The sequence below is a fragment of the Mixophyes fleayi genome, chromosome 4, assembly GCF_038048845.1.
Source record: "Mixophyes fleayi isolate aMixFle1 chromosome 4, aMixFle1.hap1, whole genome shotgun sequence".
Classification (NCBI taxonomy): Eukaryota; Metazoa; Chordata; class Amphibia; order Anura; family Limnodynastidae; genus Mixophyes; species Mixophyes fleayi.
Window position 1 is genome coordinate 128,783,785 of NC_134405.1, and position 26,460 is coordinate 128,810,244.

Genomic DNA, 26,460 nt, shown 5'->3' on the forward strand with positions numbered 1-26,460 from the left:
ATTCTAGCTCTAAAAATACCTTTTCTAGATGCGTCTGGAAATCTCATTAAAAGTATTCTGTCTTTGTATCTTTTCACGATGAAAGGGCCCCTCCCCTGCTCTGTGTGTGATGACTACTACATATAGAATTAATTCTCTCCTCTCTGACTTCCTCACCAAGCTGCCTGCATGGATGGAGCAGCTGGGTTTGAATTGTGCTTGCAAAGAGCTATCAGTTGCAGGTTAGTTAACACAAAACGATGTTTGAATTGTGAGGGAGATGGTCAGACAGTACAGAGACTAAACACTATTAAGCTGGGTACACACTATAGATTTTTCGCCCAACTAACTTGCCAATCACACGATAAACAACTGTTAGGTTCGATATTGCGTTAGTGTGTGTGCTTCCACAATCATGTTTTATTGTACCAAAGCACATTCTATCTTATCATTTGATTTTATAACTGGACTTAAAAATCTCTATGAACGACGGAACGATGTCTGTAAATTCTATGACCAGCAGTGTAGGCAGCTCTCCATAGAGTTTACAGAGTCATGATATTTTCAGCAGATGGTTATGACAGATGAAGAGCACAGATCTGAAGGTTAAACGTTATAGTGTGTACACATGAATCGGCATGCTGATCATTGTCATTGGTAAAATCGTTTACGTTATTATTATTATTAATTTTTATTTATAGGGCGCCACTAGGTGTCCGTAGCGCCGTACAGGGACAAACGAAATTACAATACGAGGTGAGACAGCACAGTACAGTAAACAATAAGCACAGTAACTCAGTGAGCTCAAAGCACAGCTAGAGGGGCGGGAGAGGAGAGAAATCACATAGGGAGAAATTTACTGTAGTGTGTATCCAGCCTTAATACATAGGAGGTGAGACATGTTATAAACTGAATTTCACAGCTATCCTGTCTAAGTATTTTTGGTCCTAGAGATTTAATGGACGCACTTGATTGCATCTTAGAGAGGGCTTTTACACTTTTCAATAATGGTAGTCCTTCTAGTACGTTGACATTTACTGACTTTGATTTAGGAGGTTTGCAGTGCAGAGTTTCACATGCAGAGAGTTTGTATTACAATGGAAGGCTTGACTACCTTAGTGGTGGTGTGGACACAAGCTGCAATATCACAATTAGTATGGGGCCATTTGCTTGAAGGTGACTGTATGTTAGGACCATAAACACATGCCCAATAATATTCATATTGAAATTAAAAGGATCATAATTAGGCATGGCAGAAAATGTAGACTGAAGATGACGTCAGGTGGCAGTGTGCGCTCAACCTCCAATCACAGCAGACTGCAATGCACTTATGTGGCCAAAATGAGCAATTGTCCTAACTCAGTGTGGCCAGCTTTACCTTGTCACAACACAGCCTGGCAGAGGTTTTACAAAACATGCTTGTGGTGGAAGCAGATTACACTAGAGCATCGGTTCACAGCCAGTGGTACGCTGGGTTATTTGCTGGGCCATTCAGGGGTACTTGAAAAACAATCAGTAATGGCGGGAAAACAAGTAAAGTAAACAAAATACAGTGGGACATGGGCTAGCAGCCAAGAGGGTGGGGGGCGAGGCTGTCTGTGTATCACCGGAATCCGGTGTCGACAGTCCTTCGATCGGCGCTAGACTCTCCACGCATTTCTTATCTGGTGCTGCCTTGTCCTGATTGCAGGTTGCCGTAACCTTGCAGATGCCTTATCTATTAGTGGCCACAACCGAATTAAATCCCTGCTGCAAGATTACAGTGCAGTGAGCTGGTCCTAGTGAGTGTGTGCTCCGCGTGGAGTGTGTGGTGCCCCCACTTACCTGTTGTTCCACCACTGAATGCCCGGGGTCAGTGAGGTGTTTGCACAGCCAGATGAGGCTTTCAGGCGGCCTTACACGACGGATTCCCTCTCTGCACCTATTGCGGGACTATTGATGGCAGCATTCTGCGTTTGGATCCTCCCATCTCGCGCTCCTCTTCTTGAGGTAACTCGACAGGGTAAAGCTGCAATACCCCTTAATCTGTGATCTCGGATACCATAGCTCTTCTGTACACCTATCACCTCCCAAGACTATTACTACCAGTGTTTGAGCTGGCATACGCTTAGTTTTGCCACCAGTTCTTGGCCTTTATTAGACACCCATGTGGGGTTTATGGGTGGAGTGCCTAATATTGGGGTGCCCACTTGTTGTGCAGCTCCCCACTGCCAAGTTCCTTGGCTTGTTTGGTGTCCTTACAGTTCTCAATTAACTTCGCCTTTCCTTTCCACCTGGTCTATAAAGTGTGTGCTTTAATTTAAAGTAATTTTCCATTCCAACTTATTTCCTAATTTTCACTATTTTACATTAAGATACAGTGAACAAAAGTGTCGGTATTTAAAAACCGCTTTTTAAAAGGCAAGGGGTACCATTTATAAAAATGGGTTCAAAAGGGGTACACAAGTGGAAAAAGGTTGGGAACCACTGTACTAGAGCATAATTTAAGCATGACATTTCACAAACTAACTTATTTGCAAATTTTACTTAACAAGAAAACTCCCAAAAACTGCTCATTGTATTTACGTTTCATACAGTGAGTGGAAACTATTTAAAATCCAGGTTTCAAGTGGTTTGAATTCATAATCCAGAAAAATGCTAATGTTTTGTTTTTTTGGTTGTTGTTTTTAAAAAAATAAATAAAAAAAAAAATCTGACTTTATACTTATAAATCCCTTTTCTTCATTCTTTAACATCTAAATCTGCTTTAATTATCACTGTAATCCAGTGTTCTTTAAAAACATTTATTAGCTGCTACAACAGTCTCCCAATTTCCCACATTTTAAAAACGCTGTTTGAATGCACGTTGAAGTGCATTCATAAATATAATTTGTGTCTTCAAGTGTTTTATTTACTTTTTAACATGTGTTAAACATATTGCAAACACAATTGTGTGCACATAGCTTTTTACTGATCACATTGTAATCTTGTACAGGCTCCTAACTACATGAAATATATTATTAGAGTCATGTTTGCAGTGTGAATGATGTATATAGATACTCCTTCCTGTCAGTAAATTGTCTTTGGAAATTGTATTAAATTATTAGCAGTGATATTTTGGTGAATGTTTGTCCAAACTTGAGCAACTTCAGATATTTGCAATGACGTGCAATAAGGGAACTAGGAAATGATTTTACTTGCTAAGTATGGCCTGGTGCAACGACTAACTACTGACGGTACAGCCAAGTAACAGGATTGTTGCACTGTAACCCACCAGTGCAGTGTTACAATGGGACATTTCATGTCTGTTTACAATGGGGGGAAGTGTGTGGGTTGTGTAGGGCAGGTATTATTGTAGGACTTCCTATGATACACTACATGTACTGCAGTAAGCACTTGCATTGTACATGCTAAATAGTATGTGGTTTTTCTTGGGTCGTGTACAGACTAGTTTGAGAATTGAACTCCTCAGCATTGCCCAGGTGTAATACACCAGTAAGGGACTGTGTGTATCAGTGTAGCTGTACCACTCTGCCGCCATGTTCTGCATTGTGTAAGGCAGTCATTCCCAACTCCAGTCCTCATAGACCCCTAACAGTGCATGTTTTCCATATCTCTTTGCTGTTGTATTCATTACTAACTGACACATTTTGAAAGATCCAGAGGTGCTACCTGGAAAACCCGCACTGTTGGGTGTCCCTGACGACTGGAGTTGGGAAACAGTGGTGTAAGGGATGTGTGGGAGGGGTCACGCTGCTCCTGTAACTGCCGCTCCTCAGAACACTGAGTTGTTTGAATTTTACTGGCGGACCGTTTAAAATGTCAGCGGACTACATGTATGTCACGTGTGCTCGTAAGGGAGCTGGCATAAGGTGTGTGTGTGTGTGTGTATATATATGTATATATAATGTGTACATATATGCATATGTGTGTGTTTTGTTGCCGTCACATTGAAGTGAATTTTTTTTGTCTTTCTACAGCTAGATAAAGCACTGACCCTGTTGTGACATTTGGAGAGGCACAGAGACGCTCCTTCCCTGTCACATGAGACAGGGTGCATCATATCTTCATACAGCATCTTTGCAGGTAGTGATGTCGTGTGACGGGGACATGATTTTCACTTCATTATACAGTGTGACTACTCTAGCGGTACAGCTCACATGAGCTCTGTGTTTTTCTAGCTGGAAGTCTTTTAGTTCAGTTGCTGCCATGTGATGCCTCCCTTATTATACACGCCATCATGCAACTTTTTCCTAATGAGTCATGTGACTCATGGTCTGATGCAAAATCATGCACTTGGGTATCAAAAACCCAAAGACTAAATATAGTATTAATGGCATTATAATATAAACTACTGAGAGGCAAAAGGATCTATAAGTCACTATTTCAGGTGACAGTATAACAAAGCAATGAGAAAGGCAAGTCAGATACTTGGTTGCATAGGGAGAGGAATCAGTAGCAGAAAGAAAGAAGTAATAATGCCACTGTATAGGTCATTGGTACGGCCTCATCTAGAATACTGTGTTCAATTGTGTAGGCTATAACTCCAGAAGGATACAAATGCATTAGAGATTGTACAAAGAAGGGACACTAAAATGGTACATGACCTACAGCACAAAACTTACCTGGAAAGACTCAAAAATCTTAATGTGTATAGATTGGAGCAGAAAAGAGAACAGGGGGACATGATACAAACTTTCAAATATATCAAGGGGGTTTGAACAAGGTGCAGGAGAGAACATTCTACAAAGGAAGAGAAGTATTAGAACACGAGGACATGCACTGAAACTGGAGAGAAGTAGGTTCGGAGGAAATTTGAGGAAAAACTATTTCACAGAAAGAGTAGTGGATAAGTGGGAATGGTCTCCAAAATTGAGTTAATACGTCATGATATCTTAGCCCATCAATCCCCTCTTACACCACTCTCTCCCCCCTCCCTACCCACTTTGTTCTCACCCTCTTCTGTGGACGCTAATTCGATCCCCTGCTCTCCACTGTCATCCTCACTTGCTATCCTACCCGCCTTCTCTTCCTTTGCTCCGGTATCTGCAGATGAAGTCTGCACCCTTCTATCCTCCTCACTTCCCTCCACCTGCACACTTGACCCCATCCCCTACCACCTCCTCTGCTGCCTCCCGAGAACTACTCCCATCTTGCTCTCTTCTTTTACCTTCCCCTCCTCCTTTAAACATGCTCATGTCTCCCCCATAATTAAAACAAACAAAATAAAAAGTCCCTTGACCTCTCTCTAATTACCGCCCAATCTCCCTCCTTCCTACCGCTGTCTCACTAGTTCACTGATTACATATTCCCAATTCCCACCTCCAGGACTTGACCCGGGCTGTTTCCCAGTTGTGGAATGATCTCCAAAGTCCCATTCAGGTTAGCCTTTTCTGACAGGATGGATCGCCTATGCCACCCTGTCTGTTGCTGCTCAGAACCGGCTGTGCTTACTTTGCCACCACCCCCTTTCGTTATTCCGAATTCACCCCTCCTGCCGCATTAGGAGGAGCCTGCTGCCACCACTGGGCTCCTTTATGGTGCCCAGAACCACGTTCCTTTTGGGTAACTGTCACTGCTAGTGTACTCCTGTGCTGGTACACTTGGGCTGGTACCCCTGACCGCTTACTATGGATCAAGGTGCTGTGGATGGTTCCCCCTGGCCAATCACACTGGCCAGCTGCTGGGTAACAGCAGAGTCGGTGGTACTTGAGAGCTGGTTCCAACCTCAGAAACAGCGGGAGAAAGGATTAGATATAGGGTCTAATCTGCAGGTCACAGGATTACATCAATATTGAAGACGTTGTCAAGCAGGGTTTTTAAGCAAAGAGTGATGTTTTATTTCGCTCAGGTGCCCTGAAAAAGGACAGTTCCACTGATTAAAGGTATCAGTGGTCAGGTCAGATGGAACATCAGAATGATGCATTTCAGTGTACAGACAGTGCTTTTTATACTGATTGGGACGCAGGCTATTTTTAGAATCAGGATGCAATGTGTTTACACAAACATGGATTTCCATGTATTGCAGAGCTAACAATATTTACGCTTATCTGTGATATTTTAAAACCTTGCTGTATCTTACAGTGGACAGCAAGTCTAATTACATCTCCCTATGACCCTTACACATCTAATTAGCATGAGATTAGCATGAGTTCTTTATTCCAACAGTTGCAGAATACACATTTCTTCCAAAGAAAAGAATTCCCCAGGAAAAGTTGTAAACCCCCAAACAAGACATTTCCTTACACCAAGATATACAAAAGGCTTTCAAAACAAAGGCTTATTGAATCGGATATATGCATCAGAAATATGGCATTTCCTCTAGAACGGTTAAAACAGAAAAAAAAAAGAATTTTCTCCCCCTGGTCTCCGAAATTAAAGATTTCCCTTACCAAAATATACACAATCTCAAAAATAGGCAAACGTTTGCCTTGGAAGAGAAGCAGACCTAAGCGAAACGCGCGTCGGCGTCCTCGCTGTCTGCACAAACTATACCTCTTAAACTGGCAGCTTGTATAATATAATACTCCGATAAAACCAGAATCAGTTCGGAGATATTATTTAGTTAGACAGCAATACACTCCCCGTTTTGCAAGGAGACACTACAGCTTAAATTTAGGAGTTAATGTGATAGTGGTCTCGCTACAGTGAAAATCTGTTAATTAATTAGTAAATCCTATTATGGAATCAGCTAAATGTGGGAAAATATCTTGTGTTTTGATACACACAGTCATCTAGTAATACACAACTGCAGCTAGTGGTGAAATTATCCCCGTTCTTAAGGAGATACATAGCATAACCTATGATCTAAGTAATAGCAGCTTCATTATAATGAAGACTTGTTAACCAACTAGTATATACTAATATGGAATTAGCTTAACGTGGGGAGAATACACTGTGTCTTGATATACACAGCATCACCTAGTAATATATAACTGCAGCTAGCGGTGATATTAAGAATCTACCTATAGCATAAGTCCACATATTATGGAGGTTATATGTGCAGACAGCCTTTGTTTTTAGTATATTTTATTATATTTCGCTTATTTTAATACATAACAATAAAAGTTACATTTTAATTAATATCCAATTGGGAATTGGAAGCTTCAGTGCACCTACAATCAACTTCTTTTTCTTCTCTGTTTAATGTTATACAAGTTAAGGTGGCACCCCATATAGATATAATTTTGACATATAGAACCAATGGGCAGTAAGCTTCCAAACATATGAATTAGTGCAACAGCAATTTCCATTTCTACTTTCCTTTAGGATGTAAGCTCTCATGAGCAGAGCCCCCTTTCCTTGTGTTCTCCTTCTCCTATTCCATCACCCTATGTACCTCTAGCCCCGTTTTCTTGAACTGAGGCCTACTTAATGTTGGACATTACCATCACTTTCACTCGCTGTCCCGTAAATAATTTGATCTACGTTATCTGTAAAATTTGTTTATTCAGTAGGTCTGGCCTTTGTATTTTGTTTTTCCTATATCATGTAATGTGTTATGGATCATAGAGTTCTGTATATGTCATGAACAGCACTGTGAGCCTTTTGTGTTGCCTTATAAATTAAAGCTAATGTTAGTACATAGGGAATTGCCTGGTTTTTTTTTTCCTATTAGTTGATAAATCCCTTTCCTCAAATTGTGGAGCTTGGTTATGTATTTCCAGTATTCTTATTGCACTGAGTTGTATCACCTGGATTCTATTGAGGCTTTAAGCACTCTTAACACATAAACTAATTTCATCAATTGATCAGCTAAAGGATAAGGACATACGCTTTTTGTCTGCTTTATTGGTGTTTGTTTTGTTTTACTTTTAAGGGCGAGGTTTTTTTTTTGTTTTTTTTTCTTTTTCACTCCATCTTTCATTTTGTCTCTCTGCCACCATTTATTCAATTTAACAGTTGATGAAACGAATATATAGAGCGGGTTACAAAGTCTATGCAAATCAAATGCAAATTAATGCAAATAAGAGTGTATTAAACCATCAGTTAAGATTGTGTTGGGACAGTGTAGTTTTGTTTTTATTCCCCCTGTATTTCAAAACATTAATGAAGCAAGTGTATGTCCTCTGGCCATTATTGTGTGACATTAAAAGCAAAAAAAATAATAAAGCAGCAGCAGTTAGTAGGACTCATGCTAAACAGTATGCGTGCTCAGTGGTGTATGTGGGGCACAGCTGAATAGAAGAGTGTTATGTATCTGCTGACATACAAGAGTTGCTAGTTACCCCAGGGAATGTGTTTCTAAGTTGCTAGTCTGCCATGTATTTTTTTTCTGTGCGTAATGATTAGAGCTCACATTTTGGAGTGACCCTAAAAACTGTAGATAATTTGGTAATAGAAAAATCCTTTTCTTGAATTTGTTATGTACTACTAGAGGAAGACCCTGTAGGCAGTGACTATGCTTCGTGCACAGAGAACACTGAAAGACTAGTTGAGGTTATATTGAAGATCCATACAGAATAGCTTTTACTGCTTGAAAAAACAATGTTGCAGTGCTGTGAATATCTGGGTCCACTACAGCATATTCTCCAAGACAAATGGTTAATGTCATAAAGTCCTACCACAGCAGCTTTATACTGCTCAAATAATGTGTGTGGCAGAGGCAGACAGAGAGGCAATGGAGTCTCCTTTAGGAGTTCCCATAGCATTTGTGTAGAGTACCTGATGTCCTTTGCTTGCTAATTTAAATGATATCTTCACAGGAACAGACTTGCCAATGTCTTAACAAGGTGCTCTGATAATTATATTTTGGACCATTGCTGTCCATTTTTATCAGAGGTTGCACATGTAACCTGGTGGTACTAAAAAAAATTTTTTTGAAGTGTAGAGTCATAATATACTTCATCCTTTCTTCTGTTTTTCATGGAATTTGTTTTTGCCTAATAGTTTTAGTAAAATAAGGTTAGGGACTATGATCTTTGGAGTCATTAAGTTCTCTCACGTTTCTGGATGGAGGAGCTAGGTTTTGCAGCCTTGAAAATGATGTAATACATGAAAAATGTTTTAAACCAGACTAAATTTTTCCCTGTTTTTACATTACCTGTCAGTTCTGCTAGTGTGTTAAGTAAACCGTGTGGTCTGAGGCATGTGTTGTGTTTTTTTAAACTTTAAATATGTTCATTTTCCATTAGAAGTTTTTTTTCTTCCATGGGTTCTATGCAAATGTTTTCTATAAACCAGCTTAATTTATCACATCCTGTAAAATCTTACATGATGTCACAAGGCTGTTAGCATGGATTAAACTTGTTTTTTTTAATTTAAATAATATTTGATTGCATTTTCATACCATACAACAATGGGGAAAAAAGGGTATTTTAGAGATAATGGATGTAAACTATTATATGGAAAATACAATGAATAACGTGACCAGAACTTATTCTGGACTAATAAACTAGCCTTACAAATTTGGGTTTGAAAATTAGGGAAATTAACAACATTAGTTATCCATGCATTCTTTCTGGCTTGTGCATATTATTGGCAAATACACATATCCAAATGAGGCTTAAAACAAAACAAAACTGTACAGCTGTCGTACTACAACTTGTGACCAAAATATGGTGATGCATTCCTAAACGTTTTCACACTTCTACACCTGCTCGAAATCTTTGCACTTCAGTGGAATGATAAACAGATATGGATCATGGCAGATTTTTACTTGATAGATTAAGTCTCCACAACAGTTGCAAAATGAAGTATTTGTTCTACTTTGCTTGTAATCCAATTAAGTTAATGACGTAATGTTTACATTTGTCTAACAAACTTCCAAAATCTTGAATTTGTTTTCTTACACCCTGTTTCTTTGTCTACAGTTACAATGCAGTCTCTTCAACCACTATAGCCTCAGCATCCTGTCAATTTGTTCCCGTCCTTGGCTGAATTGTTGCACCATATCCAGGCCGGAGAAGAGAGAGGCTGGCGAGGCATCACAACCTGGAACAATTTAAGGCCTCAGAAAGGTGCGCACTCTTAAGATGTCCTTGAGCAGTGGCGCACCAGGAGGGAAAGGCCTGGACACAAATCCTGTAGAAACCTATGATAGTGGTGATGAATGGGACATCGGCGTGGGCAATCTGATAATTGACTTGGATGCCGATCTAGAGAAGGACCAGCAGAAGCTTGAGATGTCTGGATCAAAAGAGGTGGGCCTGCCAGCCCCTAATGCTGTGGCCACTCTCCCTGATAACATTAAGTTTGTGACGCCTGTGCCCAGTGGCCAAAGCAAGGAGTCAAAGTCTAAATCAAAGAGAAGTAAAAGTTGCAAAGAGGGAGGTAGGAGTAGTCAGACCTCATCTGGACTCTTTCCAACGGGAGAAGTGAGTAAAAAGGAAGTGTCGGGGCGTTCAGCAGATAGTGGGGGTAACTCAGGGGTTTCCTCTTCCTCAGCAGCTCCTTCCAAGGGAGGTGAGAAGTCTGGCAAGGCTGCCCGCAGCTCTTCTAGCTCTAAAAAAGAAAGCGGGAAGGCCAAAAAGGACAAGAGTGAGGTATCTGGGTCAAGTGGAGAGAAAGAACCCATTGGAGTTCTACAGCCTGCCCCAGGAGTTGGGGGACGGGTAGCATCTGTGCAAGAAACTGTGGGAGCTGCAGTAGACCAGCTGGCTGGGGCAATGACAACGGACAGTGGGAATGCATTGAATGTTATAAAAGCAGAGAATGAGGATCCTGAGCTGGATAATAGAGGACTGAAAAAGGTCAAAGCTGAAATGGTAAGTATGTGAAAGTATTTCCATTAAACAGTGAGTCTCATTCCATACAGCTGATGAACCTAACTCGTCATTTAGTCAAACTGTTTAATTACTGAGCTGCTTAATATACGTGAAATACCTAGACTGTGTATATGTAATTTCATGCTGCTTTTTGCTCCACTTTGAAACAGGCTTCTATTTTAGAAGGGCTGTGCTTTTCAGTCTTGCATAATTCTTACATAATCCTGTTAATGATCTGTTGACTTTTTGTGTAGAAGCGCAAAACCTCCTCAAATGTCCTTAAAGAACTACTAAATGCCATAATTGATATTTTCAGATATATCTCGGATATGACCATGCAGGTAAAATACATCACTCAATGTTAACGTGACATTTTCCTGCAGATCCTTTAAATAGCAATACCTTGCCACTACATTAGACAGCTGAAACTCCTCTCATTTCATCAGAACCATTTGACAATTAACTAATGTGAGTTGCTGTAACATTGCTGGTCATGTCTATGTATACATTAATCAACCCACACAGTGCATTTCTACAAAATGGGCATTCCAAGCTGTCACTCATTCTATGTCTGTCGTGTTAGAGAAGGATCTCACTCTTAGCATCATAATCTGTAAAGTGTAAACACTATAGTTATGCATATTGTTCAGCTCATTAATAAACAACATTTGCTATATTATAATGGCATTACTTGCTCTTCAAGGATTCACACCTGTCCATTTTGTTTATTTTATTTTTTCTCTTACAACACATATTTCGAAACATAGATTTACTCTCTTCATGGCCACCTAGTTTCCTATATCTTTCATTTCAAGAGCGCGTTATATGTAATTGCAAAGCTATCCAGAACATGTGTATCCAGGTGCTTTGGATCTTGCTTCCTCTTCCCCCAACAGTAATGAATACCATACCTTCTTTCACCTTTTTCTCCCCTTTTATTTCTCCTCTTTCTGTTCTCCACCCACTTTTTGGTACCCTAATTTCTTTTTATTGACGTTTCAGAATAACACGGTTAACACAGGCGCTACAGTCGCCCCACCTCCACACAATAAATAACATTCAATATTCAGAGGTCATTGTCTACGTAATATGGTGGTATAAGTGGTATCACTGTTAATGCTATTTATAAAAGGGTCTTTTTTTCCCAATAGCAACATCTATCTGTACCACACCAACTATTCCAGAGAGGCATCATAACAAAAGAATAAACATGAATGCAACATGCCATTTTGTGCTATGACAACAGTGGGGCGATCTTTGGGGTTATTAAATTTACAGATATTAGGATAATCTGATTTAAATGTGTTAAATTGTATTCAAGAGATGAGATAAAATACGGTGATTAATTAATTAAATATGTGCATAACATTTGAATAGCCATGTGTCTGATATTGCTCCTTTACTATACATCACTATATCGGTTATGGATCCATTTGCTGGCCAATGAATTGTACAGCTGAATGGGTGGGCCATTGTTGCATCCTGTGAGACTGGCCAGGCTCAATGCTTTTATATGCAACAAAGTGATGAACAGCGGATATGACCTCTTGAAGAACTGCATTAAATTGGTAGGACTGCATTCTGTAAATTGAAAGAACGGGTGATCAAAGTGATGAAACTTATACGATGCATGGTTATGTTTCTTGCGTTGATTGCACTGTTTACAATTATGTTTGCCAAATTGTGGAGAGCAGGGGACAAGTCAGGACTTTGGAGAAAGGCCTATACTGTTCAACAGCAGCTTTATTAGATCCAAGTATATGAACACAGAACACAAGGAACTTGTGTGTGTGGAGGAAGAAGGAAAAGGAGTAAAGGGAAAACACTGTTTACACGAGAAAGTGTACTACACTTCTTTCTTTTTAGTAATATACTCCATACTGCACCTGTTGGGCCTTATAAAGAGCAATAGTCCACCCAATGTAAGGAGTCTAAAGGTCAGAGCTGTACCATGCTTTTGAAGACGTTCACCCCTTCCAGACACACCCTAACAAATCTTAGATATAGTGACACATTGTTAGCATTGCTGCCTGAGAATGCTCGGACCATGGGTTCTATTCTGACCAGGGCATGTGTGTGAACATTGTATGTACTCCGTCCAGTCCGAGAAACACAACATGCTTGTTGTTTTAGTGGCTTTTGGCAAAAATAACCCATAGAGGGAAATTCTGAAACAGCCGTGAAACTCCTCACATTTTTTTTTTTTTTACTGAAATAATGCACATTTGTGCTCGTGCTCCATGGAGCTGTGCTCAAAAATGAGCTTTATATTTTACAACAGTAACCGTACAATGTGCGGAACATCGCGGCCAATTGAATCTTCCCCATTGTGTAATAACTTAAACTGTAAGCTCCACTAGGGCAGGAACTTATAGGAATTATGAAAACAGTTCTTTGTAATGTTTTGGTGCTATATAAAAAAGAGGAATGGCAATTGTAAGATTTTGTTATAGATGATCTCACTAACATGTTGGTTTGCTGCTTTTGTGTGTATGTAAGCACCTAATTTTCTTCTTTCCAGTCTTCGTAATTTTCAATAGTGTATATGTCTCTAGTCTCCAGCTGAAATGCTATGCAGAGCAATAAGATGGGAATTGTGTGTCAAGTGATCTTTCATTTCTTGGATATTTCTGCTCTGTATTGTGACCTACATAGCAAAAGCCATTTGCTTTTTTTTTCTTCTAATTAGGAGTAGAGGTATGAGTCTAAAGTAAATGAGGGGTATTGCTTCGCTTTAACGGTATATAGGAATATATTTGTATTTCATGTATATAGGTGCAGTGGTGCACAAATGTGGCTTCGCTATGGCGCCTACGTTCCTCGCAAAGGATTAATGGTTATTTAGCTCTTATGTTACAATGTTAAGAGCAGGGTGTAGCAGAGATCATTTTGCTGGCCAGTATATGCATATGTATCCTTCTTGTACTACTTCCATGGGGAAGCTATGCACATGTGCCTGTGTTAAATCTATTGATGACAAAATTATATTTTTTAACAGAATTGGACATGATTTATTTGTTACGTTATCTGTTTACCTGTGGTGACTATTTTGTGCCTATTACTACATGTGAGTGCTGCATTGGGATGGTATGTTTGGGAGATAACTTATTTATCTCTTGTCAGTGACATTTGCTGATAGCATCTTGCTGCAGTCAGAAATTATCATATTCATCTTTAAAGTATTGTTCAGACAGCTTGATAGTGAATAGTGCATTGCCAGGCCTATAATGTACTTCTGTCACCTGTAGATCTCTCTGGATGTAACCCAAAATTCCATCTGTCTACTAGATTTGTCTGGCTGCCTCTAATCCTGTTGAATTTAGACCATTCAGGATTACCATAGTAACTACCACATATAGACAATCTGAATAATGTTGCTATAAAATCATAAGGAAAAGAAAATACAATTTAGTTTTTGTGTTTACACTTTGTTCCTTTTACATATATGAAGACTATTGATTTGTGCATAATGACAATAATATCAGTATTCATTTAAAAAAAAAAAAAAGTACAAATGATTACCCATTAAATGTATACTTGCCTTTTAGGGCAATTATTTGAACTACATAGTAGGTGTTTTTAAGTACTATTAATATTCTCTAAACCTGTTAAACTCTCTACTTTATTTTTCAAGTTTAAAAGGAACATTTCCTTGTTTAAAGGGAAACCAGTCCCCAAAATAGAAATGTTCAGATATAAAACATGAAGATAAAATACTTTTATTGATGACTTTTTATTGCAGCACTGTTTTAAAAATTCCATATTACCACCCTTCATTACAGACAGCTGAAACCCCCTCCACATCTTTAGGACAGTGTCCTAATGGGATCTCATACAGGTTAAAAAACTGTAAGACTCCAAATGACACAGTGCAGTTTCTGCACAGCACTGAGAAAGCACCTCCATCTTGTTGTGGCAGCCTGCTATAGAGGCCTTGGAAGCATGGTGGTTGTATATAGTTAAGTATAAATATACCAGTTGTTTCATGTATATTTTCCAGCTCAGTCATATACAGCTATTTATATTAGTTTTTCTATTTATAAATGTGAATAGTGGCTTTAATTTTTTTATCTAGGTATAATTGGTGAAGTTGCAGCTTGCAGTGTTTTCACTTTGTCATGCAAGTTTGGAACAACATTGAACAGTGTTTGAATAGGAAACTAAAAAAGCCTATGCAAGACATATTGTCACAACCTATATAGCCCAAGTAGAAGAAACATTTTTAAGTTACACATGGAAATGGTATTATGTCTATTAAGAAGACATTTACCTGCTTTTCTCAGGAATGCAACAAAGACTTGATATAAATCTCTTATTTTGTCAATGGCTAAGATGTATGATCTGGTCATAAGCAACGATTGTCTTTCCAGTTTTGCTGCCTCTAATTTATGGTTGGTTTTTCACATTTCAGCTAAAGTACAGTGCTGAATGTTTTGGCACATTATTACTGCATTTAGTAATAAGCAATTTCTCCGACAGTGGTTAAGAAGACAGTGTGGGAGAAGAAATTCTTTTTTCCCATAAGTGGTAAACCCTTTCAGAGGGACGTGGCATGAAAGGATGCTCTCCAGCTTCACACGAGCGCCTACCATTCCCACTTTGTAGCTGCTGACAGACCTTTGGCTGTTTGCCATTTCCATATTCTTTCACTCCCTCCCGCCTCTTTCCAGCACCCCAGGGAAGGGAAGCATGCCGCAAGAGGGAAGAGAGTAAAAGGGTAATTTACAGAGGCCTGAGAATATAGAACTTGTCAGCAGCTAAGAAGAGTGGGAGGGAGGGGGACAGATGCCAGAGAGATGGACAAATGAGAGTTGGCAGCTACGGCCAGATGTCAGCCACGGTCATGTAGCGGGACTAATAAAAGTGTGAGACAGTTTGCTTCTCTGCTAAAGATTCCTCAGGGAGCAAAGAAGTGTTTCTAGATAGAACTGATTTAGCCAGGAGCTTACTGTCGCGAGTGCCTGTTGCCTCTGTACATTTTAGAACAGCGCTTGTGTGACTTGTGTTAGAGAGCTTGTATGCTTCCATAATCTACTTGGGTCACATGAAGGTTGTTTATCTGTGGGTTCCTACTCGGTATATTGCATGGAAAATTGTAAAGCAGTGTGTTGCTGCATCAGAAAGAAAGGTTTTATTTGTATGTTGCTGCAATGTGTGTTTGAGAGATATAACTTATTCTAGAAATTTATTGCAATTAGTGACACAGTGCACAGCTGTATATCCTTGCAAATGTTCTGATTTTTGATATTGTGCTGTATTTTTGTATTGGAAATGTAGTGATATGCCATGTTGGAAGAGTAAGTCCCATGCTAATTAGGCATTTTCATTTGTGAGTGACCAACACATCTTTCAGCTTAAATGCACAGGAAGGGTCCGTTAGAATTACTTCCTGTGTCATAGAGAGATGGGAAACCTAACAGCAAGTAATTTAGGAAATCACAGATTGATGCAAATTTTTGTTAAGTTTCAATTGCATTTAAATCCAAGTTTAGAGAATAGATTACACCCGATTGGTAAACATTGAATGTAATATCTCAGACTTTGTAGTGCCAGCTATGATCAGGCTACCCCTTGTCATCATGTGTGTCAGAAAAGATATATAAGCTGTATTTTGTACTTAGCTGTAGTATTCCATTTGTACTTCTGGATGATCACTAGTTAATCCAACTAGTGTGTAAAGGTCCTTATCAGAACACTTGAGCAATATAATATCACTGCTTGAAGATTCTGTCTGAGGCCTATTATTTGCTGTAGCTTGTGACCAACAGATAAGAGCTTACCCTCTAATCCTCTCACTGGCTGTCCTGTGTTGACCCCAGCAGTCCTGATCCATAGTAAGCGTTCAGGAGGTACCAGCAAGGCCACAGCAAAGAGGTGCTGCAACAGCTATACCAGCTACTTAGAAGAAAGCGGCTCTAGGAGCTGTTGACGGAGACTAGTAGTGGCGGATGAATTCTCCTACAACTATTGCACTGTTGGCATTCGCAGTGAGCGACTGTTGGCAAGGTGGCACCAGAAGGAGTAGTTAGTAACAGTCTACTGATCTTGAGAAGGAAACCAAGATAAACTGCGCAGGAAGAACATCCCTCCGTTCCTCTTCCCTCTACAGACTGGTGGCGAAGTAGGCCCATCCAGTCACAGTAGCTAGAACGCATGTTACTTGGGAGGTTGTGTAACTTTGTTGCTTTAATGCATGTTTCATGGGAGGTTGTGTGACTAATTTGCTGCAGTGTGTATTGTGACGAGAATCCAGTGATGCAGCAAAAAACTGCACTTTGAAAATAGTACATGTTAATACCCAAGCAATAAATATGCATATATTTATAGATCTATTTTTAAGTCCAGAAGCCATTGGTAACATTTTAGGAAGCACATAATTTTTCCACACATAACCATACTTTTTTTTTTTTGCTTGGAATGGTTCATGTTTACATTGCTTTCTCTGTAACTAGAAGACTTTACAAGACATTTAAGCCCATCATTCTTTGTCTAAAGAATTGCTGGAAATCATCCAAATCTGAGAGTTGGAACCCTTAGAGCATATGTCTACTTTTAAACAATTTGATTCCATTAATAAGGCCCAAACATACATATGTTTTGATATATCATGATTTCTATGAGTTTTTGTTTAGAAGAAACAGCATTACCTGATCTCATGTGGAACAATATTGTTTAGCTAGGTCCCTCTGTTTAACACACACTTCTATGAAGCTTTGGGGCTCTCTATCCATTGTTTTGTAACCACCATTGCAACATGCTTTCATTCTTTGTTAAATGTCCATGGGGTCCATAGTGTTTGCCTGTCAAACCTTCACATACTTTTTAGACAAGTTGCCCAATTATCTGTGCAGCCTTCTTACCACTATGGCACACAGCACTTATCACCTTAGATCCACTTCCATAAGTCTGCTAATTGCTCCTAAATTCAATAAGCAATCTGACCACTCTACATTTGCCAACACGCCGACCTGTCTGGAACAGTCTGTGAGACTGTTAAATCTGCCTCAAGTCCAATATGTTTTACATTATCTGTTATGTTATATTATTAACATGTGTATAATTGTAATGAATAACTTGCCCTTTTCTGTAATGAGGGCTTTATATGTTTGCCAAGGTAATTTTTCAAAATAAGAGCTAACTATTAATATTTCTTCCTGATAAAACAATTTTCAGATAATAAAAAAACCTGGTACTACTCTTGTCTACTGTACAGAGTATATGCTATGGATGCCCGCTGTACGTCAACTGTGTAAGATTCAGTTGACTGCTGGAAGCAGCTCCGAATACAGTTTAACAAGGGATATAGACTACACTAGATTGCAGTTTGGTAGGAGATGAAAAGAAATTCACTCCTATTTTACAAAAAAAAGACAACGGCAAAGACATTATATTCTGATTTTAGTTTAAAGTTACTTATTACTAGCTTCTAGTTTAATATACTCTGCAATGTATAGGAACACAAAATAGATGGGAAGGTGTGTTTGAAATACAGAGATCCCGTAGGCAGAAAGGTGGATGGGTGCCAGGATATTATTTGAAGTGGCATCTGTTTCAGTAAACCGGATGCAGCAACTTTTGTAAACTCTGTTGTGTGGTGCAAAGGATCGTTTATCTGGATCACAAGCATATGCTACCACACGCGTACCTCTCCACCTCACCACAGCAGGTAAGCCTTGTAGTGTCCCCAAAGTGTGCAGTTATTTATATACCTCACTAGGTCATTTTGTCTGTCACATGCCTGTTATACTTCTGGCAAGCACTTGATTATACATTTGTTGTAGTCCTTTGCCATCTGCACTGAAATAACCCTAGACCCTCCTCTTTCTTAAAGCTTTTAATATGTGATGTATGTTATGTGCTTTGTAATATGTTTTTCCTGCTCTTTAGATGAATGGTAATAGTATTTTGGTTCCCACCAGTTACACTTTTCATATAGGCATTAGGCCAAATAGGCTTATGTTTTGGAACAGTTTCATTTATAAAAAAAAATAGTATGTATCTGCTACATGTTAATCGTTATGACTGCAAACCTGGTTGTCGGCATTTACCAGTCTTCTTCTTTTTTTTTTTATTACCATCAAAATAACACACTTTTTGCACTTAATGTATAGTTCAATTTTTCCCCCTATAATTGCCTGTAGGACAATATTTCAAAACATGGCCAAAAATTGGAGCTGTAATGCTGTTCATGTATGAACGAGATATGAGAACATGCTCATATTTATGCAACTTGAGTAACTTGCTGTATGCTACAAAATTTACTGTCGCCACATAATAGGAATCAATATTTTAAGATCTATTTAGGTGTAAGAAAAAATATATGAACTTTGAAAAACAATGTGTGCCATATATAGATGTATCTAAAAACGTTTGTGTTGTATCTGATTAGGGCTTTAGTTATCATACGTGCCTAAACAGGGAACAGGCAAAGGGCAATGTTTTGTTTATCAAGCCACAGAGGAATGTTTCCATTTTTCTTTTTTAATTTATTTCTGCTTGTTTTGCTTGTCATTCCTTGTCATTCCTTGTCAGGCACCCCTAAATCAGGAAAGAACGGACATGTGTTGGACACTCAGGTTGCCAAAGGAATAATAATAGGAGAATTCATATAGTAACAAAATACAAATCTACCTGTTAAGTGTGTGTGTTAAATATATATTCTTCTTTGGTATGTACTTTTGGCAATTATGTTCTCAGTAAGGGAATGTGAGCCTGGGAGCGATAACTGGAGTAGTGTGCGAGTGATTCTGAGGGGAGCTGTAGGTGAGCTTAGTCAGGATGGCAATTTGGGAAAGATATGGTAACAGTTACGTCTACTGCTGAAGTCTTGTTGATTACTTATCTTCGGATTCCTATTCCTCTTCAGCCCATTTTATTCTACCGGAAGCTTGAATTATTATTGGGCATTTTTTTTTAACTTGGTTACATTGTCTTGGAGGACATATGGTAGGCTGGAGCCACTGATCCCAAACAGTCACTACTTTCATTTAAGTTTTATAATGTATGTATAAACATACATGTTAGTTTTGTATACTTATATCTATTCTGTGGTGGTAAAGTTATTGACAAAAAGTATTGAACAGCTCCGCTTCCAGCAGTAATAAAATAAAACTTTTTGTTTCTCTCCCTCACACTGAATGACGTGTAACGTTTCACTGTGCTCCATCAATAGGCACTTTGGACTGTATTACTAATTATGTGATCTTACAGCTGACATATTACACAGGGAGGTCATGACACAAAAAAATACATTCATGGACAGATTGAATCATCATGCATCAGGTTTGTTTTGGGACCACATACAATAATATTGGGTCAATTTGCAGATATTGGCACATGTGTGACTAGCAATAACAACCTGGGCCCAGCTACGAATGAAGCAAAAACTAAGACCGCTTCAAGAGAAAATGCAGGTTTTGTATGGACATCTTATAACTAACCATAAGTACCGGTAAATACGGTACTGAAATTTTGAACGAACATTTCAGGTCGGACATTGCAACAGAGCCTCTTCAAGTTGGGATCAGGTGGCACATTGCTATTTAATAAATTGCGTATGGCTAAGCCCCAAAGTGTTACGTAAACATGCACAAACACAACTCTGAAAGTGAACTTACCCATTGTTATGGCTGCCAGGGGGTATTTAGAGGGAAAAGAATTAACAGCATTTATAATTTGCTATTTTTCTATGTCGCCACCACTAGCTTTTTTCCTCCCCTTCTCTGGCACTTTTACTTCTAAACTGTAGTCTGTTCCTTCCTGACTGCCATCCAGCCAGTTAGCAGCATGCTCATTCTCCTCCTCTGCACCTCATTGTCTCCACAGTGAACTACTACCTGGCCTGCCCACTGAATTATGTGATGACATATGGTGCACATGTTCTCCAATCAGAGAACACACAGCATCTCTAGGATTGGTTCTTATGGTTAATTATTCTGTTCAGTAATATAGATTCTTTCGGTGACAAGTTGGCTGCACTGGGACACGCACAAAAGGAAAAAAAAAACGAATAAATTATATCCTAACAGCAATACAATACTTCAACACATACATATCCTGCTGATCGATGGTAATTGTAAAAGTTTCTCCTTTACTCTCCCTTTAAAAATCTGTAATCTGTTCTGTGCAGAACAGATGCAATCTTAATGTTTTGTCTGAGTTCTCTGATCTGCTCCCTGGCATTGCACAAAATTTTTACAGTACAGCTAACCGTTATAAGCATTTACACATGCTTCTCTCCTTCAACTCTTTATACATGTGGGTGAGACCATATATCTCTTGTATGTTTCCTACTACCATTAATTATAGCTAGCTGCTTGCCGTTTTCTTTTGTTTTAAATTTCCACAGTTTCCTACTTGCGAATTCAAGGTCTTTTAGATCTGCTTTTGTAGCCTTGCAGTACTGTCCAGTCTAGCGCTTCATATTAAAAGGCAACTAACACTGAACTACAAGGTGATCCAGTATAAAGTGATCTACTGAAATAAATATAAATGTCTATGTAAAACACGAATGGGTGGTTTGGCAGATCCATTGGAGAGATGAGACCGTAACCACCACGAGACTCCAAAAAGTAATCTGGGCGCTTCTAAAGGGAAGATGTTTATCATTGGGATACAAGGGAAAGAAATCGACATTGATATTTAGCAGATATCACAATAGTTAACGGTATATAAAGAAATCCCTGCAATAAATTATGTAACTAAATTAACTTAATTGGTAAATTGAGCAGCAGTGAACTGTAATTATGCTCAGGTCATTTTATGACATTAATCACCATTTATACAACAAAAATCACCAACTACACTGTAACTATTAACATCTATACATTATCATTGTAATTCTCAATCAACACTGCTTTACATTGTTGCTGTTTTTAAAAGGAAATTGGCATTTTGATTTACATTTGCAGAGCAAAGGTAATAGGTAATATCTATACCAAAGTAAGCAGTTTATATACTGTATACACTAACACAGATGCACACAAATTTTTATGAAATATAGGAACCACAAGAGGTTTTGGTTTATGAACTCTTGTTCTATTGTTTTTTTTGGGTTTTTTTATTATTGAATTTGCATTTCTTAACATTAACAGTACTAAACTAAGCCCTACCTTTGTTCTAATTGTTTAATATGTATATAGATCCTGTGTAGGAAAACAAAACCTGCAACATTTTTAGTTGGCATGGTTTTTCTTTTCTAATCAATTACTTAATCTGGTAACACACATGCCAATCCTACCATTGAATGCAAGCACTGGGCAACAGATTCAGTGGCCAAATAGGACATGACCCCTCAGACCAAGTCGTTGGGTCCCTTCTGGCAGGATGAAGGTCAGCTTATGGCTGCACATACATCATCATCAATATTTATTTACATAGTGCTAGCAAATTCTGTAGCACTTTACAATTGGGAGGCAAGTAGTGATAATCCTATGACCATATTTGCGAACATAGTAATGGTCCAACATTTTTCTATACCCACAATCCCTCCTTTGAACTTTTGTAAATGGACAAACCTCATTTTTTTAAAATTTCTTTTCCATTTGTACTCTGCTTTTTCTTTTACATTTACTAGGCCTATTTTTGTAGGGGGGTGCATTCTCTTTGCTCAGACATACGGATGGCCTTTTCATTCTTTGCATCATAGCTTTCTGCTATAGTCTGGCAAGTCGCAGTTTAAAGCTGACCGTTTTGTATATGAGGTGTAAGGCACTTTGATTTTAATGTGCTTTGTTTTCTGTGTACTTATTTCCTTTTTTTTTTTCTTATTTTGTTGAAATTTCTATTGATATTTCACTGAAATCAGCGGTGAGAAGGAGGGGCACAAGAAAGAAAAGAGGGTAGAGGGGATTGGAATTGGAATGTTCACATATACATATCGGAACAAGTGCAAATCCACAATACAATTTTTTATTAAGAGAATGACAGTATGAGAGTATCTCAGTGTTAGATTGCAGATATATAAATAAAAATAGTTCAGATAGATTGTAAGAGATAACAAGGTAAGGAGAGGGGGTGGATGAAAAAAAAATGTGTAAAGAAATCTCTTCGCCTATGTGAAAAATCAAAGAATTGGAGAGGACCTTGGGTATCAAATTACTCTGTCTAAGTATGCCATGTTGATAAAAATTGGTTGGGATTGTCGTGCAGTAAGCTAGTGATGTGTTCCATTTTATATATTTGCTAGATATTGGCAGCTGGAGCAGGAATTGTGGGGGGTTCAAGGTTTTTCCAATTTTTTGCAATTAAACATCTGGCTGCAGTTAGAATATGGTCAGGAAGTTTCCATACTAGTCTGTGCACTCCTCATGGTAGACAAGACAGAAGGAGAGATGAAAAGGAACTGACAAGTGTGTGATCTTATTAATAAGTTGTAATACTTCTCGCCAAAAGGGTTTAATTTTTTAAATCTATATTAATGCCAATGGTTTTAGAATGAGATGTTCAAGAAGCACATATTGATGTGATGTTCAGGTGTCCACATACTTTTGTTCTTTGCGCGCGTGTGTGTGTATACAATGCATAGCTTCGCATTCGTATAATCCAAGTAATATGCTGTGGTGCCACTCCAAATTGAACCAATGGAGGCCCTGGAGTACTTTTGAAGACTGGTTCACTCTCCAGACTTGATGCAAATTAAAGTGCTTAATACTGAAAAATTGTTAAAATTACTGCCCATCACTGATTGTTTTGCTTTTTTATTTTTATGTTCACCTTAAGTTTATTTAGTAGCCATATTATGTCTGTGTCAGCAATGTAGGCTGCTCTATTGTCTTTAGATGATGCCTAACTTCCAGGCCTCCCCAGCCCCAGTTTTATATTAGGCTGCAGGAACATACCCAGGATCTGAGCTGATCCTCTCTGGAATGTGGCCTTAATGCTTTTTTAATCCATCCATTTATTGATGTTGGCTAAGAGTCATGAGCTGGCAGGATGCCATGCTTACCCTGGCCTGAAAAATGGTAACAAGGAGGAGACGTGTTTGGCATAAGCTATAGAAATAAAGTAAAGCAATAGTTATCTATCCTTATGTGTAAATTATTATTTATATAGTACCTTAATATTTTGCATCTCTGTATAGAATGGAAATAGAACAAATTTGTAGATAACCACTAGGCAAGATAACAGGACAGTAAAAAAAAAAAAAAAAAAAAAGCATAACGGACCTAAACATCATACTGTACTTAAGACATAATAAGTGTTGTACAGAACATGCAAGTGCCATGATACAGGGACACACAGGTGGAAGATGTGGGAGTGGAGAAGAAAACAGGTGGAGAGAGGGCCCTGATAGTTTGAGCTAATTTGGATGGATGAGGCTGAGACCAGAAGTGGGGTTGGCGACATGGAGTGTATATGTTTGTAGAGGGAGGCTGGACCAGCGAGAGTGGAATTTGATGGAAGACTGGTAGGTAGGTCTTTAATGCGTGTTTAAATCTGTGACTGGTGGGAAGTCTGAGTGTGAAAGTGTTGTAGTGAGACATGGTATGGAGACACTGTCTAGATGCAGGGAAAGTTATGAGCACTATTTTTGAACTGTTGAGCTTTAAATAGTATTAAGACACTAATGGGTAGATGCAGAGGTGGGGAAGAGAAACTGGAGGTAAACACAGAGAAGGAGAGGGCCATGAAGGCCAATGGAGGGAAGAGTGCAGTAGGAACATGTAGTCCACTACCCGTGACATGACTTGTTGCTCAAATATTTTATGTTTAATAATAATAATGTGCTTGGTATTTTAAAATCCTTGCTTCGATCACCTATCCTATATCTGTAACCTGTTTAAAGTAATTCATATAACAATTGAGCTACTTTGGTTTAGGAGGGTCTTGTCAAGGGGCAAAAGAATCTTTTGCATTCACCTAAGATCCTGTCTGTTGGCACTTAAAGCCATTCCCACTATTGTCACATGACTCATGTTGAAAGTGTTCCATGATGAAATGCATACTGTAACTGTCAGTGAGGATATTATACCTAGATACGAGGCTCACCACATCCAAGCACCTCCATTACATATCCTGTTGGCCAATAGCAGTGCTTGCTAAAATTGTTTACAGGTGTAAAGCAGGTTGGTAGGTCAACAATTTTTGAGTATTATGACTTTCTTCTACTTGTGAAATAATTTTGGACTGTACAGTGTGAGTGTATATGGTGTATAAATTCAAAGTCGCTCATATCCTTGCGCTTGCCCAATTGTCCTGCTTCAACTTCAAGAACAGACTGTTCACCTGCTGCCTAATATATTCCACCCCTTGATAGATGCCATTGTAATGAGATAATCCATGTTACTCATTGTTCTTGTCAGTGGTTTTAATGTTGTGGCTGATCGGAGTATATTCCCTGCACTTTATAAACACATCTACTGTGTTTATACACTCTAAATAAAATGAATATATATATGTGTGTCAAAAATATATAACAATTCTATTATGAAGAGGCATATCTCAGTATTTAACATTTATCCAAAGACCACCTAGGATTTCTAGATTCTATAGTAGCTTGATTACTGTCAAATTACATTCATCCATTGTCTGTTTTTGAATGTTGGAGACATAAAAAGCAAAAATGGGATTCAGGGAGATTCCAATCCTTGCAAGCAGCTTCTGCAAATAAATTACCCACAAAGCATATTTAACTTCAAGCGTCTCATGCCCGTTATTAGATGCCATAGATGTTTCACACATCTATGTTCCTTCATTTTTTAATTATGTTGCATTCCTTATTTAATTATGCCCCCCTTGTCTGTATCCAAGGGTATTTGATAGGAAGATGGAAACCAGGCATCACTTTCAGGTCAAAAGCTTCTTTATTGATCTGTACAGTCACATTCTCCGAGGCCATACAGGGTGGAGTAGGAGGTCTGTGCATTCAGCATAGTCCATGGCAGCACCCTTCTTGGGGGAAGAGAAAACAACTCCTATGTGCCTGTAAAATGGCTTTTCCTGGTGTAATAATAAAGTGGCAAGTGTGCATCTTTAAAGTAAGTGTTGCATCGGTTCACAAAAGTAATGCATAGAAGCGTTTATAAAATTAAAATGGGGAAAGGGAGAGTATTCTTGTGAACTTTAAATTTGCCTAGTATGCTGCATTTTCTGCACTTGTCGCTGGTGGTAATTAGCTCACTTTTAATTACTAAAATACAATATGAAAATCATGCTTTCAGGACTGGCACATTCGGCTGACATCTTTAGTAAATCTTTTAGACGTTCTGCCTTAGGGATTTTCTTGTGTGTTTTGTTTGTTTTTTTTAAACAGACCTGTATGTTCATCCTCTACTTTTATTAATCCTTTAGGATCACTGGACTACATGGTTCAGTCAGTAAAAGCTATAAGTAAAGCACCAGTTTCTCTAGTCATTTGGCTATGGATCATTTTCCAGATCTTGATGCACTCTGCATTTTTTTTACATTACAAAAAATATTTACCTTTCGGACTAATCTATAGTAACTCTAAAGTCAATATGAAATAATTCCAATCTAAATTATCTGGTGATGCACACATTTATAAAGCTCACAAATCCAACAAATTTTACAGGTTTGCCATATGTGTTTTGTGAGGTACCTCCGAACCAACGCTGAGGTTTTTGTGGTTTCTTTAGCGAACAAAATTTTGCACCACCATTTAGCCAGCTAGGAAACCGCTTTATGTTGCTTTTTGAGGGGTGACGGGCAGCCTCTTTATTATATTATAGCACAGACCTCATGTCTACTTGGAGCAGGGAGAAAGCAGGGCCCTTTGGTTGTAGTATTTTCCTTGCAGTACTTATTTATATGTTGTAATTGTGAAGTGCAATGATAA

General features: G+C 38.6%; 1 protein-coding gene across 1 annotated transcript in view; it reads left to right on the plus strand.

Moving 5' to 3' along the window:
• ZNF609 (zinc finger protein 609) overlaps positions 1–26,460 on the plus strand; it is a 69,370-nt gene that overhangs the window by 17,592 nt on the left and 25,318 nt on the right. The window contains 1 exon segment of the mRNA XM_075208232.1: positions 9,771–10,664. Coding sequence (XP_075064333.1) covers positions 9,933–10,664 — 732 coding nt within the window. The 5' untranslated portion in view covers positions 9,771–9,932.